This window comes from Eubalaena glacialis, chromosome 3 (assembly GCF_028564815.1).
Source record: "Eubalaena glacialis isolate mEubGla1 chromosome 3, mEubGla1.1.hap2.+ XY, whole genome shotgun sequence".
Lineage (NCBI taxonomy): Eukaryota > Metazoa > Chordata > Mammalia > Artiodactyla > Balaenidae > Eubalaena > Eubalaena glacialis.
The window spans coordinates 63,875,212-63,897,347 of NC_083718.1; the positions used below are offsets into that span (position 1 = coordinate 63,875,212).

At 37.5% G+C, this 22,136-nt stretch overlaps 1 protein-coding gene across 6 annotated transcripts in view; it reads left to right on the forward strand.

Annotated features, from left to right (window-relative positions):
* The window catches only part of NME7 (NME/NM23 family member 7), a 251,720-nt gene that overhangs the window by 190,809 nt on the left and 38,775 nt on the right, over positions 1–22,136 (forward strand). For 4 of the 6 annotated variants that reach the window (XM_061183128.1, XM_061183125.1, XM_061183126.1 and 1 more), the window contains one exon: positions 6,863–6,970. In XM_061183128.1, coding sequence (XP_061039111.1) covers positions 6,863–6,970 — 108 coding nt within the window. Of the gene's footprint in view, positions 1–6,862; positions 6,980–22,136 lie in introns of those variants that run through there. The other 2 variants (XM_061183130.1, XM_061183129.1) reach the window with 1 other exon arrangement.

The following is a 22,136-nucleotide window of genomic DNA, read 5'->3' on the forward strand; positions in this document are numbered from 1 at the left end:
AACATGGGAAGCCCCACTTCCTTAAGAAAAACAACCAGCATACCCTGCCTGTCAGTATGTCCCTGACCTCTATGACAGGTAAACAGAAAATTCCAAACAAAGATAAAGTGCCAGGAATTAGCAACCATTTGAAGTTAACCCATACCATAAAGAAGACACCAAACACAACAAACAGAATCAGTACCTAAGGAAAGCAAATTAATAGAGCTAACAAAAGTCTTTAAAATAATATCGTCAGTATCCCCAGAAAGAGAATATTGGATCCATAAAAATAATTATAGATATGAAAAACTTAAAATATAATTTTTGAAATATTAAAAATACTCAGCAAATGAGTAGAATTGTGCAGTGGACCTAGTTTAAAAACAAATTAGTGAGGTGACAGATCAAATGGAGGAATTCTCCCAGAATATAACACAAAAAGACAATTAGATGGAAAGTATAAAAGAAAAGAGAGAGGGAAGATAGACCCAGAAGTTTCAATATCTATTACATAGAAACAGCTAAAGGAAAGAAGAAATAAAATGGAGGAGAGAAAACAATAAAAGAAATAACAAACTGAAGGTGTGTATCTTCAGATAGGATTGGACTATTGAGTACAGAGCAGAATGACCAGTAAATGACCAATGCCTAGATAGAGAGATAATACAAAACCTTCCAGAAAAAATTAGTTACCTAAAAAGAATGGTAATCAGATTGCAATAGTCTGCAATGCCATATCTGTCATATATGCTATATATACTGCACGTATCACGTATGCATGTGCATGTGTGCATGTCTGTGTGTGTATGTTTGTATGTATGTAATTAGTAGATGCTGTGGAGGGCCACTCAGATTCCCCTCTGCCCTTCAGGACTGCAGTGCCCATTTCCCAGCTCTGGAAGTGTTGGCTGCTGACTGTAATACAATAAGTCCCTCTCCAGAAATTTCTCTCTGTCAAAGAACGTCATCTGCCCAAGGACATGCCCCCTTCCCTGGAATGGCATATGTCCAGTGACTTGTCAGTTTAGAGAGATAAAGGTCTGACCCCTTTGCTTCAACTGAGGACAACTCTGAAGCTCCAGAGCTTCTTGTAGGATGATCTGGGGCAACTGTTGTAACTGCATTGAACTTCAACCTCTCTCTCTGCCTAATCCTGTTTTCCTCACTTCCCCACAATAAACTTCCCTGAAACCACTCCCCAGCGAACTTCCTGCATGCAAATCTCCACCTCAGAGTTGGTTTCCCGGAGAAATGCAACCTGTGACAATATTCTTTTCCACTACCCATGAGACATTCACTATAATTGACTATGTATTAGGATGCAAAGAAAATCTCAACAAATTCCTTCAAAAGAAGAACAAAGAGACTGCCTTCTCTGACCACAGTACAACACCCACCCACTGCCTACACACACACGAACATCTTTTGAGTTCAAGTGCTGTGCATGTAGCAGACACCTACAAGAAAATATTTTAATGAACATAGTGAGTTCCAAATAAAAGTGGGTAGAGAATAAGTTCTTATGAAGCAGTTTAATCAAAGTGAGTCACTTTAAAGTTTTCCCCCTAATCTGAAACAAAAAGGAAAGGAAAATAAGTACTCACCTTTCATTCACCTTTCATAATTTTACAAAGTACATCTGTTTTCACAGAATGGCAGCTTACCACCACGGAAGTAGAGTAGGTGTTTAATATTGGGTACTTCATTCCCAGGAAAATTATGGAGAACAGAATGAAAGTAATGAATATGAAATAAAATATAAAGTCATCCTTATTTCCTAGTTTATCAAAATGTTTTTCTTAAACTTGATAAACTTATAACTGACATTTGATAGAAACCTTGGAAGTAAGACTTAATAAATAAACCCGTGCCTTTAAAATTGCTTAAGCGATGGAATCACAGGTGTGAATGCTGCTCAGCATCCTTGCACCATACGCTACACCTGTCATAATTTTTGGTGATTTCCATATTCATACAGGTAATCCATTCCATACCTTACCTTTCCATCTGTTGTACTCCTTTCTTCTAACCTTCTTGCCCTCCACCTGACCTCAGCCATGGTTATATCTTAAAACTGGTCATTCTAAATATCTATAACCCCCTCTCTGTGCACCTCCAGTAATTCCAATTTCAAGTATCCTATCTCTTAACTTTCCAGCTCATTTCTTCTAACACACCGATTTCCATAATCATCCCATCCCACTAGGAGCTCTAATCCATTGATCTACCTTTTCATTGTCTCTAACCCCCCTCCCCCCCCCAGGGCCTCACTTACTTTCGTCCTCAGTTAAAATTTTTTTTTGTCTATCATTATCATAGTTTCCTTACATACACTTTCAGCCCCCTTACCCCTCTCTCATTTTGTTGTTTTCTCTTGGTAAAACCCCAACCCTCATTAAATTCAGCTTTCTACCTAACCTTTGCCTGCACCCATGACTGGAGAACACTCAGCTGTCCTGAAAGATCACCCTTTAGGTTCGTGATCACTAACCTCAAGAGGGCCCTTAGTGCTGCTGAGCAGTCACATTCATTTTTCTAGTCCGTTCACTCTTCTGCTCTCTTAAAATGTCTCGTACCTCCTTTTCTCTCCTCAGATCCCCCAAACCTCTTCCCCATCCTTCCTCTCAGCTGGTGACAATCTTGCTGACTTTTTCACTGGAAAATAGAATGAGTCAAAAAAGTAAAGTCTAGAGGGAACTTTAGAGATGTTCTATATCTTGTTTAAGATGGTGATTGCTAAGTATCTACATTTGACAAAATTCATGGGGCAGTGCACTCAAAACCTATGCATGCTATCCTATGTAAGTCATATCTCAATAAAAATTAAAAATAGAGAAAGAACTTCCATAAGTTCCAGCCGCTACATAAACCCACATAGCTATAACTGGGCCCATTTACTGTCCTGATGCTCAGGGTGAATGTCCCACACTCTTAGATATAAGGCCAACTCCTCTACTTAGTCACTTGCTTCCATCACTCCAGCAATTCTCTCTTCTCCTTTCTGTTTCATCAGTTTTTCCCTTTGTTGGATGATTCCTATCAGCCTGGAAAGGTATTATTATTTCTCCCACTTTAAAACAGCATCCCCTCCCCCTAAAAAAAAAAAAAAAACAAAAAACCCTCTCTCTCTTTTTTAATATCTTTATTGGAGTATAATTGCTTTACAATGTTGTTAGCTTCTGTTGTACAACAAAGTGAATCAGCTATATGTATACATATATCCCCATATCCCCTCCCTCTTGAGCCTCCCTCCCATCCTCCCTATCCCACCCCTCTAGGTCGTCACAGAGCATCGAGCTGATCTCCCTGTGCTATGCAGCAGCTTCCCACTAGCTATCTATTTTACATTTGGTAGTGTATATATGTCCATGCTACTCTCTCACTTCGTCCCAGCTTCCCTGTCCTCCCCTGTGTCCTCAAGTCCGTGCTCTACATCTGCGTCTTTATTCCTGCCCTGCCACTAGGTTCATCAGTACCGTTTTTTTATATTCCATATGTGTGCATTAGCATATGGTATTTGTTTTTCTCTTTCTGACTTACTTCACTCTGTATGACAGACTCTAGGTCCATCCACCTCATTACAAATAACTCAATTTTGTTCCATTTTATGGCTGAGTAATATTCCATTGTATATATGTGCCACATCTTCTTTATCCATTCATCTGTCGATGGACACTTAGGTTGCTTCCATGTCCTGGCTATTGTAAATAGAGCTGCAGTGAATATTGTGGTACATGACTCTTTTTGAATTATGGTTTTCTCAGGGTATATGCCCAGTAGTAGAATTGCTGGGTCGTATGGTAGTTCTATTTTTAGTTTTTTAAGGAACCTCCATACTGTTCTCCATAGTGGCTGTATCAATTTACATTCCCACCAACAGTGCAGGAGGGTTCCCTTTCTCCACACCCTCTCCAGCATTTAATGAAAAACCCTCTCTTGATTCTACTTCTCTCTCCAGTTACTGCTCCATTTTTCTCCTCCCCTTTGCAGTAAAATTCCTCAACGTAGTTGCCTGTATTCACTTTTGCCCTTTCTTCCTCTCTCATTCTCTCTTGAAACCACAATAATAAGTCTTTAGCTTTTCTCCACTCCTCTGAAACTGCTCTCGTCAAGGATATCAGTGACTCCACGTGGTCTACGTGGTCTAGTGGTCAGTTCTCAGTCTTTAACCCTATATGACTTTTTTTTTTTTAATTTATTTTCTTTTTGGCTACATTGGGTCTTGCTGTGTGCGGGCTTTCTCTAGTTGCAGCGAGTGGGGGCTGTTCTTCTTCGTTGACGTGTGTGGGCTTCTCATTGCTGTGGCTTCTCTTGTTGTGGAGCACGGGCTGTAGGCACACAGGCTCAGTAGTTGTGGTTCTCAGGCTCTAGAGTACAGGCTCAGTAGTTGTAGCACACGGGCTTAGTTGCTCTGTGGTATGTGGGATTTCCCCAGACCAGGGATTGAACCTGTGTCTCCTGCATTGGAAGGCAGATTCTTACCACTGCGCCACCAGGGAAGTCCTAAACCTATATGACTTAACAGCAGCATTTGACACTGTTGATAACGCTCTGTCCTTGACATTTTTCTTCACTATCTTCTAGGAAAGGATGCTGCTGCATTTCTTCTTACCAAGCTGGCCGTTCCTTCTCAGTCTTCTTCTTTATTCATCTCTCCTCATCTCCTTGACTTTTTAATGGCATGGTGTCCCTGTGCTTCCTCTCCTTTGTTTATCCTCACTGCCTTCGTGATCTCATCTAACCTGTAACTTTACATACCATATATATGCTGTTGACCCCCAAATTGTTATTTGCAGTGTGGAACACTCCTCTGAACTCTAGACTCAGCCAATCATGTATTTGACACCTTCACTTGGATGTCTAATAGGCAACCCAAACTTAATGCATTCAAAACCAAAATCTGGGGGACTTGCCTTACCAAATGAAGACTTATTATAAAGTTATAATAATTAAGACAGTATAGATGTAAAAATAGACAAAAAGTCCAATGGAATCAAATAGCAAACCAAGAAACAGACCCATACATCCAGGGAAACCTTTTATATAACAGAGCTATCGTTGGAGATTGCGGGGGAAAGAGAGAAATAACTCAACAAATGGTGCTAGGGCAATTAAATATCCATATGGGAAAAATGAAAATGGACATCTTCCTCACATGATAACCAAAGTCAGTTCTAGGTGGATCAAGAACTTAATGTGGAAGGCGAAACTTTAAAGATTTTAGAAGACAATAGAGATGAGTATCATTATGCACTTGGAGTAGGGAATAATTCCTTAAGAAACAAAAAGCACAAATCTTAAATGAAAAAATTGATAAATTTAATTTCATTAAATTTTAGTATTTCTGTCCATCAGAAAACATAAAGAAAACTCAAAGACAAGCTACATATTGGGAAAAGATATTTGCATCATATTTAACTGACAAAAAATTAGAATTCAGAATGTATTAAGAATAACAAAAAGAAAAAGAATAACCCAATAGAAAAATGGAAAAAAGTCAAGAATAGGCATTTTACAGAAAAGGATATATATGAAAAGACACTCAATTTCTTTAGTTATCAAGGAAATTCATACTAACACAATGAGATACCATTTCACACTTGCCTAATGGCAAAAGTAAAAAGTCAACCACTATCAAATGCTGGCTTTGATATGGATAGTGAGAATTCTTGTGCATTGATGGTTGAAGGCAAATTGTTACAGCCATTTAAGAAAATAGTCTGACAGTACTTAGCAAAACTGAATATGTATGTGCCCCCAAGATTCCAGAAAAACTCTTGCACATGTGCACCATGTACAAGAATGCTTGTAGCAGAATTGTTTGTGATCATGTGTGTGTGTGAGCGTGAGCGTGAGCGTGTGTGAGCTAGAGAGAGAGAGGTGGGAGGACAGAGAGGTAGGGAGAGAGAGAGAAGAAATTAATTGAATGTCAATCATCAGGAAAATGGATAAAGTATGCTCTATCATACATTGGAATATATATGGTAATAAAAACAAATGAATTACAGTTATACATATTTACATGGACAAATATGAAAAACAATGCCTTGAAAACTAAGTAAAACAAGGGAATCTTTAAGTAAAATTGATATTAATGGTAACCTCTGGGTGGAGATAGGGATGGGATGGAATGAAGATGGGGCACACCGGGGCCTTGAAAGTTATTGTAATATTATTTTAATTCAGCTTAGTAGTGGGTACACAGGTATTTGTTTCATTATTATTTTTAAATATTCATGTGTAGTAAATGCCTTTTTTGTATGTATAATATATTTCAAAATTAAAATAGGATTTTAGAAAATTTTTAACTTAGAAAAACAAAGACTATTAAGTAGGTCATTGATACTCCCACATCTTCAATTTTTTTAACCTCTTGTTTCTTTTACCCAAAATTTTATGAGTCATTTGTAACCATTTTTTTCCCCCTAAATGTGAGATAGCACTAAACTGATACAACTGTAACATTTTAAAAAGTCTTTTGCAATCAGTGCCATCAAACTAGTTCATTTTAAATTAAATTGTTAGGATCTCTATTGTCTTTATAAAATACAAGTTTTTCACAGTAATGAACTGGGTTCATATTTATGTGAGTCCCATAATCTGTTGATAAAAAGAGATATAATTATTATTGCCCTCAACATAGATTGCAGTGGACTTTACATTGGGCCAGAGAAAAAGCTTTATGAGTGAACTGAGAAGTTTCATTGCTCAGTTTTCATGCATTCATCCTGTTTCCAGGAAAAATCATTACCAACAATGTATACATGTACATGTAATGAATAATTAATGAAAGTATTTCGTACAGCTGGTGATTTTTTTTTTTAAATTGACACTACATGGCTGACTTTAATCTATATGTGAATGTGTATTTATTTAATAGGAAATTGCCCGGCATTTACGCCCTGGAACCCTCCGAGCAATCTTTGGTAAAACTAAGATCCAGAATGCTGTCCACTGTACTGATCTGCCAGAGGATGGCCCATTAGAGGTAAGATAAAGAAGGGTAAGCATCCTATTTATATTTCAAACTCATAAATAATCTCAGCAGGTCTAGTGTGTACGGAACCTTTTAATACTCTTGGATTACAATGTTCTTTGGCCATCTGATAACTTCAGACTGCAACTTTAAAAGACCAAATTGTAAGATGCTGTAGTAATGGGGTAGTCTTCAAAGAACTAAGGTATTTTTCTGATTGGCATATAGTATGGTTTAAAGACTTAAAAAGTAAAAAGCTATAGCATTGATTAAATAATGTGAAATTTATTTAAAAATCAGGTAAAAACACCATTACCTTAGGTTTCTAGTCATGAGGATTTATCAATGAAATTGTGCAATGTGATAGCATTAAAAGTAATAGCTACCATTTTAACTTAGAAAAACAAAGACTGTTTTGACTTTTTATATACCAGGTTCTGTAATAAATATGATAAATGCTTTATATAAATTATTTTTTTAATCTCCACAGCAACTCTAATAGGTTGGCATTATCATGTCTGTTTTATCAGAAAAATGAAATTGAGACTCAGAGAGGTTAAGTAACATCCTCAAACCAAACAGTTAATAGAGGACGAGGCCATATTTTGACTTCTCATCTGTGTAATTAACATAAGAAACAGTGAAAAGAATTATAAGAAGATATAAGTGAAAAATTGGTGTGGTTTGGGATTAAGAAAGTCATTTCACAGCCAAGGGAAGGAGACCTTAAAGAAAAGATTGGTATTTTTAACTTCTTATAGTTTAACTTCTTATAGTTTTGTGTCAGGAGGAGCTAAATTAAATTAAAAGACAAATGATAAATTTAAGTGATTAAAGCATGAATGACAGAAAAATGATTGATATTCTTAATACATATTTATTTTAGTGAGTAATATGTTTTATATCAAATCTATCAGTCTTTTTTTTTTTTGTATCTTTAAAGCCTTTCCCAATATTTCGTTTTCATTTTCTTGCACTGAAATATTCAACTAGCCTGGAATTAATTTGCTGAATGGTGTGAGGTATGGATCTAGTCACAACATTGCTTATTAAATCCTTTTATTCTTTCATTGTTATTTCTCATTTATTGAATACTTATATACACCTGTGCCTGTTTCGAACTTTCAATTTTATTCTATTGGTCTGTGCCAGCAAAATACTATTTTTATTATTGTGGTTTATACTTTTAAAAAGTTTTCTTGGTCATTCTCTTAAATTTATTCCTCCAAATGAACTTTACTTGAGTTTACCAAGTTCTTTAACGTAGCAGTCCCCAACCTTTTTGGCACCAGGGACCGGTTTAGTGGAAGACAATTTTCCCACGGACTGTGAGGGGAGGGGGAGGATGGTTCAGGCTGTAGGGCGAGTGATGGGGGGCGATGGTTCAGGCGGTAATGCGAGCTATGAGTAGTGATGTGGGGCGGCAGATGAAGCTTTGCAGGCTTGCCCACCGCTCACCTCCTGCTGTGCGGCCCAGTTCCTAACAGGCCTCGGACAGGTACCGGTCTGTGGGCCAGGGGTTGGGGACCCCTGCTTTAACCCACCCCACAAGATGCCAGTGGAACCTTGACTGACATTACAGTGTGTTTATAAATTAATGTGGGTGTGACATAACTATAATAATAGTTCTCCAACTGCATATATGGTATGCCTCTTCTTTTATGCCTCTTTTTTTATATCTTAGACATATAGCCTATTAAATTTATTTCTGTGAGTTTTTGTTTTAGTTGCTATAAAGAGTGACTTTGCTAGCTCCATTAAGATTTTCTGTTATAATCCAAGATGTTAATCTGCTAAAATCTTATCCAAACTGCACCGTAGTATGAAATGTAGACATGCATACTTCTGGAACATAAAAATGTAACAAATTTTATTTTTATTACACAAAGGATTGAATATTTACTTTATACTTTAACCTATTTTATAAATATTCCCTTTACCTTCTGATAACTTAGGACCTATAGGTGAGGCTTGAATTCAGACTGTTGTTGTTCAGTGAAATTGAAAAATTATTAACCATGGATTTTATGCCCATTAAAAAATGTTACTGAAGGTATGCCTGTGATTTTGCTCATACAATTTGAAATAGATTATTACTGCCTGCAGTTTACAGAGCCATTTACTAAATGATTAAAATCTTTCTAACCAAACTGCACAGGAGATTTAATTGCAAATTAATGCCTGTGTGGTTCAGAGAATTAATCAAAAAACGGAAGTTGGAGCTCCAACAGCCTCCTTTCACCTTGCTGATGATTCATACTTGATGTGCCCTGGAATAAGTCACTTTCCATGCCTCCCTTCTCTTATCAATAAAATGAAATTAAGAGTGCTGATACCATCAAGGGATGTTCTGTTAGTTAGGGATTAACTATTTGCAGATTGTCACTTAGCTTTACGTGGTAAAATTTTATTAAAACAAAACAAAACACTATGAGGCCCAAAGAGTTATCTGCTCATAGGTTTTTAAAGTGAAATTTAAAGTGACACAAGGACAAGCTCTCTGATCAGGGAAGCACTTTGTACTTAGATCTACTATTCATTAAAGGAACATCCTTTAGATGTAGAGTGACCATGAAATGTATCGCCCAATCTAGAATTAATCAGCAGGATGTTAGGACAAAAGGTATAAACAAGAACTGTCATCAGCACACTGGTGTCACGGGTTCCCTAATTATATGGCAAGAAGGGAAAGAAGGGAGCAACCTACTTCTCCTTTTTCTCATGTGATGTTTACTGACCTAGGTTTTTTGTGTCATATGTGTAGAGCTCAGAAAATATGGTTTCCATTTATATTTTGTCACCATCCATGATTTTATTTACTTATTCTTACAGCAAACAGTTATAGAGTGTGTTTTACTTGCTAACATTGTGATAGGATTTCAAAATCAAGCAAGATATTTCCTCTGTCCTCAATGAGCTCACAGAGTTTTAGAGGTCAAGGATCTTAGCATGAATATTGAAATCTGATTTCATTAGATGCTGCTGTTGTGACACAGCCACTTTTGTGGTTATAGGGAAAAATGACAGCATCTGTATAGTATGAGACATTCTAAGATGTTATTTTGCTGGTAACATGCACTGAGACTCTATTGGTAGTAATTATGAAGATCTTAAATTTGTGCTTTAGAGAAAGCATTAATGGAAAAAATGTTTAGCTTAACTTGTAATAAAGAAATATTCGTTTTCCACTAATGGAAAAGAATTTTTAAAGTATCAGTGCCCACTTCTGGTAAGGTTACAGTAAAATAGTTACCCTCATATTGCTGGTGACAACTATGTGGCAGCAGGTATTGAAAGCCATGGGGTTTTTCCATACACGTTGTCCCAGAATTCTACTTCTTAGAATCTCACCAAAGGAGTAGGAATAGCAGCAGGACTACGAAATGGAAAGTTTTCTGCACAGATGTTCATTTAAGAAATATTTGTGGTAATTAAAATTGGAAATAGAGTGCATGTCTAAAGATACATCTGATGTTCTTTCCTCTGATTAGGCTTCCATGGCACCCATAGTCTGCATCGGAGGTCCATCTGTGTGTTTTCATAGCACTTTGCTTTCCTCTAATACAGTAGTGTAGTCAAGAGTCAACATAGATCTGTACTCCAGGGTGAGTTACTTATTTCATTGTGCCTAGGATTCCTCATTTTGTAAAAGGAAGATGATAGCAGTGCCTGACCTTTCAGATGGCATAGTGTCTAGCACATAGTAATTGCTGAACAAATGATAACAATTATATTATTATTATTACAGCACATTTTATTTGCTTGTAGATATTTCCCCATGAGACTTAGTACTCATAGGGAAGAGATCCTGTCTTGCCTGGCCTATAAAAACTCTTTAATAAGTCATTTTTGAAAGAAAAGACAGAAGAGTTTGGTTAAATAAATTGTAGTTCATGTACTCAGTACAAAAGTATGTAACCTTTTTTCTTTAAGGTTGATAATGAAGACTCTGTAGCAGTGGTTTCTAGCCTTGGTTGCATGTTAGAATCACCTGAACAGTTTTTAAAATACTGATGTTCAGACCCACCTTTAAAGATCCTAATTTTTTTTAAAAAGTAATTTCAAGCTTAGTATACAAAACTTTTAAAAAATAAATGTCTGGGATTAAGTTGCCAACATAATGTCCCATTTTCCTGGGTACTTTAGTGTGTATTTTTTAACATAAAGGGACATTTTCCTACATAACCACATCACAAGCATCTAAATTAGGAAATTAATGTTGATACATTACCACTATTGAATCTTCAAACTCCATTCAAGTTTTGCCAGTCAATAACCAATGGATCTTTAATAGCAAAAGGGTTCAGGTCAGAATCATGCGTTATATTTAGTTTTCCCCTTACTTTCTTACAATCTAGAGCAGTTCCTCAGATTTTCCTTGACTTTCGTGACCCTGACACCTTTGAAGATAGTAAGTAGAGATTCTAATTTAATTGATTCATTCATTCCTTTGCTCATCAGAAACTTTTCTAGATGGCTTCCACCTACAGTTCTAACAAGATACTGACGTATTTATTTTATTGTATGGCATGTATTCTTTATGCAAAGTCATTTGTTGGCTTTCCGTTGTCCATGAAAATGTGTGATGCCTTTTTGATGTTGTGACTCTGCATTGTGTATGCCTCCCCTCTATCCCCTTCAGCATTAGTCCTCCTCTCACCCATGTCACTGATGATACTTCTGAGGGTCAGTTTTACTTTCTCCTTGCTTTCTTTATCTCTCCCAAAGCTTTATTGAAAAAATATATATATTCCTCTGCCTTTCATTTTACTTCTGTAGTCTGTTCCCAGGACTGTCTTTCTCTGATTATCTTCAACACTTTACATATACTGTAATTGAAATTCTCAAAGTTGCCTAATAGGTATATGGTAGAAAATTCAAGTATGTTTGAATTTTGAATTCTGTACACCAAAATGATACATCAGTCATTCATCCAGATTCATCGGTCATTCATCCAGATATTTACATTTTTTTAAACTAAAAACAGCACTGGGGACACAGCAATAAACAGGGTATGCATAGCTCTTGCCTTTACGGAGCTCACCTTCTAGGAGATAATAATCATAGTAATTGTTTTCTAGAATGATGAAAATATGGGTCTTTCCTCTGTTTTTCTTTTCCAAATGTTCTATAACTTGGTTATATCACTTCTGTGGTTGTAAAATAAAAATTTAAGAAACATATAAAATATTTAATTGTATGTATGACTAGTCAATCAAAACAAGTCTGAATTTGGATGTGTAATTATTTCTGCATTGATTCTTGTTCTGGTACACTCTAGAAAAAAAAGAATCAAGCATTTACCAAAAATAAACATAGGTGTATAGTGTTTAAGATGATTGGACAGGCCTGGATTTCTTGGCTGTGGTTAGTGTAGGCCTCTGAACACTAATACTCATAATTTATCTTTAGTTTTAGTTTCTGTGTTGAACGAAGATTTATGATTTTTACTAGTACATTGTCCAAGAGGGAGCAACTTGTACAAGGACAAGAGCAAATAGCTTTCTCTAAGAGATCTAAAAATAGTTTAGTAAGGCAGGGGCTTTGACCTTGACATGGAAAATGACAACAGATAAGGGTTGAAAAACCAGCAAGGGCCTTGTAAAGTCATATTAAGACGTCTGAACTTTATCCAGAGGGCAATAGAAATGTTTTACGCAGGGGATTAGCACAATCATCCCTATGTTATAGGCGTCACTCTGGCTGCAGTGTGGAGAGCAAATCAAAGCGGGGTTGGGAGGATGACAGACCTAGGAGGAAGGCTATTAAGATAATTCAGGGAAAGATTATGGTAGTCTGAACGGCTGTGACAGTATGGATAGCCAGAAGCAGGAAGCTTCAAAAGACTTTTAGGGGGATAGACGTGACAGCCCCAGAGACTGATTGGATGTGAAGGATTAACACATCCAAGGAGAAGGAGACTAGATTAACTCCCATCTCCAAGTGAAGATGGTGGTACTCTGAGAGACTACCATCCTTGCGATGCTAAAATTTCTGGAAACCAAAGCTTTTTCATAAGTTTGAGGGCAAAGCCTAACCTGATCCTCCCTCGGTATCCACAGGGGATTGTTTCCAGGACACCAAAATCTGTGGATGCTCAAGTCCCTTATGTAAAATGGCATAGTATAATCCACCCTTCGTACCCGTGAATGCAGAACCCACATATATAATTTTTATATAACCCACTTAATGTGACTGTTCACACTGCTGCAGAAATATTAATGTATTAAATAGTGAGGGAACTTCCCAGATTCTTTGTATAATATATCCCAGGATGGTTGTGAGAACTACAGTTATCACTTCTGTGTTCCAGGCTTGAAAAAGGGGAAGAGCAGGGGGCAAAAGGTGGAAAATGCCAGCTCAGGCAGCACCCTCCTCCCCACCTGCTTTAAAAAGCTTTTCCGGAAGCCCCAGCCAACAACTTCTGCTTATGATTTATTTGCTGGAATTTAGTTCTACAAGCACCCCCTTCTTCAAGGGAAGCTAGTAAATGGAGTTCTGTTAGTTGAGAATCATGAGTACCTCCAGCGAAATCAAGTTTCTACTAGAATGCGGAAAGGGAGAACGAGCACTGGGGAGGTGACGAGCAGTATCTGCCATAGGAGGTCAACAGGGTAACAGGGGTGTTTAGCCAGGGACCGGCTTTCTGGTAGAGTTGGCCCCTGCCCTTCCCTAGTACGGTCGTTCTCAAGCTCCTCCCCTGATCAGCAGCATCTGCATCACCGGAGAACTTGGTGGGGATGAAATTCTCTGGCCCCACCATAGAGCTATGGACTCAGAAATTCTGGGGCTCGAGCCCAGGAATCTGTATTTTGATTCTGATGCCCCTAATGTTTGAGAACCACTGCCCTAGTACAGTGGTTCCCAGCTGATGGCACGCATCGGTATCACCTGTGGAATTTTTAAAACTACATGAGCCTGGAGCTCCATCACAGAAAGTTCTGGGTTAAGTAGGTCTTGGATGAGCTTCCTGTATCTGTATTTTTTAATGTTGCAGGTGATTTTGATATAGCTAACAATTAAACTAGCATTTGGAAACCACTGCCCTTCAGACTTTTTGGAAAAAGTTGGTCATGATTCTGCTTTTGAGGGAAACCTAGACCCTGTGGGCAAGCCAGCAAAGGGATTATTTTGCTTGGGAGATTCAGTGAGAATTGGAAATAGGAAAAACCTCTGAAATTTGAGGGGATCTGTAGCCTCTGTCAATGGATTCAGCTGCAGCCAAGGGTTTTTACACTCCCAAGGGAGTCCCAGTCTCTGACTGGGGACATCTTTGGCTTCTCAGGAAGAAGGCAGCCATGACTTGGTTGAGGACCTGGATTTCTTGGGGGAAGGCTCAATGTTGAGGCTGACAAGATGCCCCTCCAGGAGTAACTAGAGGCCTGGGGTACATGTGTGTGTACATGTGAGCGTTGATTTGTGCTAAGGCTAACAAGAACAGAGGCCCTGGGTCTCTCACAGCTGAAAACAGTTCTCAGATCCTTCAAATCTGCACTCACAAATTAGCTTGGGCATGGGGTTCACAGTTGTGCCAGGAACTAAGTCATGTCTTTCCACCCTGCTGGTTGTGTAAGTGCCTTGAGGGCCTGGACCTCTCATAGATATTTGTCTCTCTAGCTCCTGCCTACCATATTGCAGGCTTTTAGTCAATGTCTGTTGAGTCAGTGCAGGGGGGAACTGGGAGAAGTTATCATGAATGGGGTCAGTGCACCTTCATCCCCCTTTCTCTCTTCATATGGCTGAAAAGTCACAGCCTGATGAGGGTGAGCCCTACTTTCAAGGGCCACATCCCACTATTCCCTCCACTTACCAGTTGTCAGAAAAGTCTACCGCCGCCGGCATCTTTTATTGCTGACTGTGTATGCAGGTCAAAGCTGATACATGTGCATGTGGAAAGCTGATGGTTTGCATAGAATTTTCTTCCTTCTCAAACATAATATTTCAAAGTCTCTACATTAACCTTAAAAACATCCTGAAAATATAAGAAGCATTAGGCTATCAAATTATAATTCTTTACAGTCCAGTTAGTATTTCATCAGAATTGGTTATTTTCTCGGATAAAAGAATCTGTAAGGCACAATTTCACGTTCCCTCCTGTATCCTGCCATACGTGGAGCTCATGTTCCTTGCTAGATTACTTCAGTTACTTTCACCCCAGACAGTCCTCACACTATCTCAGTAATAAATGGATCTCCAATATTTCCCTCATTTAGCATAGGTAGGAGTTTAATTTTTTATTCAAGACAGCGGATCTCTATTAATAAAGTGCTGGAATAATTTATCCTAAACAGTCGTAATACCTGTTTACTTCATGGAAATTTCTATAGACATTAATACTATAATAACCGTGCAATCATTATAATGACTGAAATGACATTGCACAAAGGGAGTTCAAAGGTCCACAGGTCTTTCAGTTCCTCAGATACAGCCTCAGCTCCAACTTTCTTTAGATTGACTGACTTCTCATTCTGAAGAGTAATTAGCCTAATCACTTAAGGTCTATATTTAGCATTATTTTTCCCACTTTGAATAGGCACTTATAAAGTCATTCACTATAGATTCTAGGAAATAAATCTAGATTAATTCCTTTGGAAATATTGATTAATTAATAACTATGGCAAATCCATACAAAATAAATTAGATGAAGAATCACTGGACATTACAGGGGCATTTAAAAATCTCCAGGCATTTTGGCTCAGCACTTTTTCATCTTCCCTACCTAGTTGGAAAGTTGAGTGGTTCTCAAACTTATCAGCAGCAGAATCCACTAGAGGGCTTTTTAAACACACAGATTGCTGGTCTCCGCTCCAAAGTTTCTGATTCAGTAGATCTAAATTGCATTTCTAGAGTTTCCAGTTAACACTGATGCCATCGGTCCAGAGCCCCACACTTTGAGAACCATTGCCTTAGGCCAAAAGTCACTGCACACGCATACTCTGTTAGGTCAAGTTGTTGTCTTGGTTAATTGTTCTCAGACATGGAATTTCAAAGACTAGGGACATTTCCAAAAATAAACCAAGCAATGAGCAACAGTAACAAAGCCCACACTGGGGATAGGCATAACAATCAACTTTAAAAAATTGACCAAATGAGGGTATTTTAAAAAATTGTTTCTGGGAATTCCCTGGTGGTCCAGTGGTTGGGACTCCACACTTCCATTGCAGGGGTCACGGGTTCCATCCCTGGCCAGGGAACTAAGATCCCATAAGCCTGTGTGGCGTGGCCAAAAAAAAAACATTGTTTCCCATCATCACCATCATTTTGTTTTGAAAGGACATTTAATTGCCAACATCATTTAATTGCACAATAATGGCCTGTCTCTTCAATTGGATAAATTTAGCTTTACTCAAAGCTCACTTTATTGCCATGACACACCAAGGGCACGATAGTAGAAGCAGTCTGCTACAGGTACAGACAAAATGTGGTTGCATTTTCTGTAGATACTTTTAAAACAATAGTAGAATCCACTAAAAGTTTGTCTGCTTTTTATTTACCCTGTACAGGCAGTTCCAATGTCAGTAAGAAACTACTGTCCCCTCCTCAGAGTGGACTACTCCTGCCAGCCCTTGGTTCATCACTGCTTTAGTGCCCTGATTTCTCCCATTTTGCTAGAGAGCAGTGAAATGTCATCCCGGCCCCATCCCATAGCACCTGCAGAGTGGTGACAGGAGCCACTGGGCTAAGTTACATGTGATTATGGAGCCTTTGGATTCCTAATTTTACTCAAACCCGATATGAAAAACATGTATCATGTTTCTTAGGTCAAAGAGGAATATAAATTATTTGAGATTTCTTTAGTACTGAGTGATGATTATATGCATATTAAAGAAAACTGCACAAATTTTAAAAACACATATAAAAACAAAAAACAAAAAGCCTTTCTAATTTGTTTGGAGAGGTAGAGTCTTCTTCTAACACTTATACTACGCAGGCTCAAATATGATGATATAGGTGTGAATGTAAAGAAAAAAATCTTTAAGTATGACTAGCAAAGGAAGAATAATCTAATTCAAAGTAGAAAGCCAGAGATTTTTCTTATAACATTGAGTCCTTCAACATCATATGAAGACTTAAAAGATAATTTTCTCTTCTTAATCCATGACTCATTTTTAAGTTAACTGAAACACATGTGCGTACATTTTATTTCATTCATTCACTGATGATAATGTGCGATCATTTGATTAGGTATTATCCTGAGGACACAAATATTATATAGTTCCAGCCTTTAAGGAGTTGAAGTGTTGGTGATATGGTGGTTAGCATAGCTGCCTTCCAAGGAATTGAAAATTTAGCTAGGAAAACAAGATAAATACACATATACAGTTAAATTGTAATATAAAATTAAACATCAGCATAAGAGAATGCGGTCAGGCAGTGAGGGTATGATGAAATGTCAGGAACAGACAGTAAGTATGGTGATAGTATAATGGAGAGCAGTGCAACTGTGGCTGAAGGGATCAGGGGAATTTCATCAATGAAATTGCACTTGAGAAGGGTCTTGAGGAATAAGGCAGATTTTTATATGCAGAGAGGAAGAGGGAACGGCAGGCTAGTTTTGGGAGAACAATGAGTTCCCCAAATCTAGTTAAAGTGGAGGGTTCCTTCAGTAGGTTACGGGAGATAAATTTGGAAATGTGAATTAGAGCTAGATTATGGAGGTTTCTGAAGACTTTTTTTCTCTGATGGCAAGAATGAACATTAGGATTATGGTGATAAAAATAACAACTGCAGTTTACTGAGCAGTGCATACCAGGCACTGTGCTAAATGGCTTAACTGCATTACCTGAAAACCTCATTGGGTAGCTTTTATTATCCCCTCTTTACACGTAAGGAGTGTGATGCTCCCATAGCTGAAATGACTTGGCCCAGCATCACACCACAGATAAGTGGCCGAGAGCTGAAATTTAAACCCGTTTGTCTGAGTCCAGAACGAATACGTCTGTCCAACAAACTGGGTCAGCAATGGCAACACGGGTTCCAATTCAAGTGCCAACCCTTGATTTATTATAAGATTGCAAGACCACAACTAAAGAGAAAAAGATACGCCATCGTGGAATACTAACGTCTGCCATAAATGGAGGATGGGGGTTTGTTGGTATGTATGACACACAGTGGCTACTTAGGCTCTAGAAAACTGGAAGCAATCAAAGGTTTCTGAATAGGGCAATGACCTGACAAAGTGGAGTTTCCAAAACTTTAACCAGGCAGCAGAGTTTAAGTGAATAGATAATAGGAACAATAGAAGCATATGCTTTAATCATCCAGTATAGCAGTCTAAAATATTTATTTATTTATTATTATTTTTTTAAATTGAAGTATAGTTGATTTACAATGTTGTGTTAGTTTCAGGTGTACAGCACAGTGATTCAGTTTTATATATATATATATATATATATATATATATATATATATATATATACACACACACACACACACACATATACATATATATATTCTTTTTCAGATTCTTTTTCCTTATAGGTTATTACAAAATATTGAGTATAGTTCCCTGTGCTATACAGTAAGTCCTTGTTGTTTATTTTATATATAGTAGTCTGTATAGGTTAATCCCAAATTCCTATGTATCCCTCCCCCACTCTTTCCCCTTTGGTAACCGTAAGTTTGTTTTCTATGTCTGTGGGTCTATATCTGTTTTGTAAATAAATTCTTTTTTTTTTTTTAGATTCCATGTATAAGTGCTATCGTATGATATTTGTCTTTCTCTGATTGACTTCACTTAGTATGATAATCTCTGGGTCCATCCATGTTGCTGCAAATGGCATTATTTCATTCTTTTTCATGGCTGAGTAATATTACATTGTGTATATATACCGCATCTTCTTTATTCATCTGTTGATGGACATTTAGGTTGCTTCCATGTCTTGGCTATCGTAAACAGTGCTGCAGTGAACATTGAGATGCATGTATCTTTTCAAATTAGAGTTTTCTCCAGATATATGCCTAGGAGTGGGATTGCAGCTCTATGGTAGCTCTATTTTTAGTTTTTTAAGGAACCTCCGTACTGTTCTCCATAGTGGCTGCACCAATTTACATTCCCACCAACAGTGTAAGAGGGTTCCTTTTTCCCTACACCCTCTTCAGCATTTATTATTTGTAGACTTTTTGATGATGGCCATTCTGACTGGAGTGAGGTGATACCTTACTCTAGTTTTGCTTTGCATTTCTCTAATAATTAGCGATGTTGAGCATTTTTTCATGTGCCTGTTGGCTATCTGTGTGTGTCTTTTTGGAGAAATGTCTGTTTAGATCTTCTGCCCATTTTTTGATTGGGTTGTTTGGTTTTTTTGATATTGATCTGTATGAGCTTTTTGTGTAATTTGGAAATTAATCCCCTGTCAGTTAGTGGTCTGAAATATTTAGAAATATTCTTCTACTTCAAGTAATCATTTCTGCTTTACAGGGCACAATTCTTTGAATAATATCTATCTCCTCCACTAAATGCTATGCTTAATGAGAACAGTGACCTTGCATTTTTTTTTTTGTCATTGCTACTTTCCCAGTGCTTAGGCACTCAATGCATTTTTCTTAAATCTAGTAATATTGAAAGTAATGATAACAATATTAAGCATTCACTTTGTGCCAGGTACCACGCTAAGTGTTCTCAGTACAGTGAGTACATCTGGCACCACACTACCTGGGTTTAAATTCAGCTCTGCTACTTACTAGCTGTTTAAGGAAGTTGCTCTAAATCTTGTGGCTCAATTCCCTCACCTTTAAGATGAACATAGTAATACTTATCTCCAAGGGTAGTTACAAGAAATAAATTAGTTGATCTATGTAAATCAATAAGAATAGGAAGTATTCAATAAATATTATTAGTTAATATTATATTTATCATTATTATCATAATCTTTACCATTACATTTGGCTGTTGGAAAATAAATATATCAGAGTCAACAGGAAGACTATAAGTTTTGTTATGTTGTGCCCATTAAGTGTAAGTACTGTTAAGCTCTTTCACAAACAATATCCCAGTTAAATTAAAACTATAAGGGGGAATTCCCTGGCAGTCCAGTGGTTAGGACTCAGCGCTTTCACTGCCAGAGCCCGGTTCGATCCCTGGTCTGGGAACTAAGATCCTGCAAACCATGTGGCGGCGCGGCCAGGAAAAAAAAAAGCTAAACCTTTAGGTATAATTTCACTGTCAGAAACCACTTACTTCTATTTTTACCAAATACAAAGCACATACAGATCTGGTTTCAAATAATACGTTTTTAGGTATAAATAAAAGAAGCCTTTCATTTTTAGTGTAGCTCTTTATGACTGAGTATCAGATTGTATTCCTTTGCAAGCAATCCAAAGGTCAGTACCCAGGTGCTAGCTAGCCTCAGTGCCATAGCAGCTAAACTTGGTCCTCTTTGTTTTTTTGTTTTCCAGCCTCTTGTCTCATTGTATAAACTCTGTCGTCTACCACCTGGCAGTAAAATGAAACTCATGGATGATTCCTTTTTTAGCTGAGGTTTGAGAGGCCAAAGCTAGATAAGCCAATAGCGATGGAGTGAGAATACACACTTTATCTAGACAAGCAAAACTTCCCTTTGCCGACTGTTAAAAGCACAACATTGTAAATCAGCTATACTCCAGTAAAAATTTTTAAAAATTAAAATGTCCTTCCATTCCCACTGAGTGGTGCTTGTCTCTAGTTTGTAGCCCTTCACCGTGATGATCTTCAGTTACGTTGACGTATGAATTTGAATGAGTATGGTCAATTCTTGGTCATTTACCAGAATGGAGAAGTGAAGAGGTTAGCAAGGGCACTTGAAATCCAGAGAGAGACCAGCAACCATTTGTCTATTAAGTGCAACCTGTTCACCACGTGACATTTAACTTTTTTGGTAATATATATCCAAGTGGAATATTTGCGCTTTTGCTCTTAAATTTATTTTTAGCCATCTTCTTATAGAGCACAAAAATACTTGTTGTGGACTTAAAGTAAATATTTTACGATCAAATGAACGCGATTAAGAATTATGAAGGGACCCAAATAAGTCACAAACTAGAAGGTAAAAGACTGACTCATCCCAGAATTATAATCCTCTAGTGATAGAAATGTGTAGCTAAACTAGTAACCTCTCTGAATTAAATATTATTTAAAACTAATAAATAAATATGCTCACTGCTACTCTTATTTCCAGTAATCCTAGAGTCAAAAGAACTTCCAGAATAGCATTGGCATGGTGTCTGCTATGTGTACAGGCATCCTGTAAAAGAAAAAAGGTACCAAGCCCAGCACTCATAAGGGTTTCATGGCTCGGATCCTGATCTCAAGTAAGGGAAACAAAGTGCCCTTTTTAACTGGAGATATTTGTGTCTTCACTAGCACATCTGATGTTGCATTCACATTAGTACCTCCAAAGGCTGCCTGGTCGCCTCATTTCCCTGACTCTGAAAGAATGAGGAGGAAAGTATAATCATCCATTCATTGTCCTTTGCTCTCTGCAGTTTGACCCTGAACTCTTGTCTTTGGTCTACATGATCCTTCATTTTTTTAGCCAGTGACTAAGCATGATCTGAGTTAATAAGTAACTCTCAGGTGACTAATTGAAGGTCCTTAGAGAGGGCCTAGAAAGGAGCCTAAAACATTGTTGAGCTAATCAAATTCATCCTCTGTTTCATTCATAAAATATTACTACTACTCCCACTTTGGTGTCAGAGGAAAAGTTGCTAAACCCACTACTCTTCTTTGCCCATAAGACAGTTATGGACATTTCTGTTTTAACAAGAGAGAAAACAGAGGAATAATCTAGCAGAAGGAAAATATTCCTCCTAATGTTTTCAAGAACAAATGTATTGAGATTCTGCAGGTTATAGAAAGCTTCTTGAGAAACCTGAAAGGACTTTAATCTTCAAACGTCAAATACCTCCACTATCACATAAATACTAATGTTGTGTAAGCAATTTCCTTTGATAATTCTGTAACTTTCTGTGAAAGAATGACAATGGTAGCTATTTCCTGTTCTCCTTTAACCTGAACATTCCTTTAGCCACAAAGGTAGCAACTAAACAACACCATGAAAGTATCTTGTTCACAGCAGAGTCGCACATTCTTTTCTTGCTGCATGTATAGATGAAATCCAAACTGCTGTAGTTACTTTTTTAAAAAATCTTATATTGGACAAATCTTTATGTCATAATGAGTTAAGAACACAGTACAATC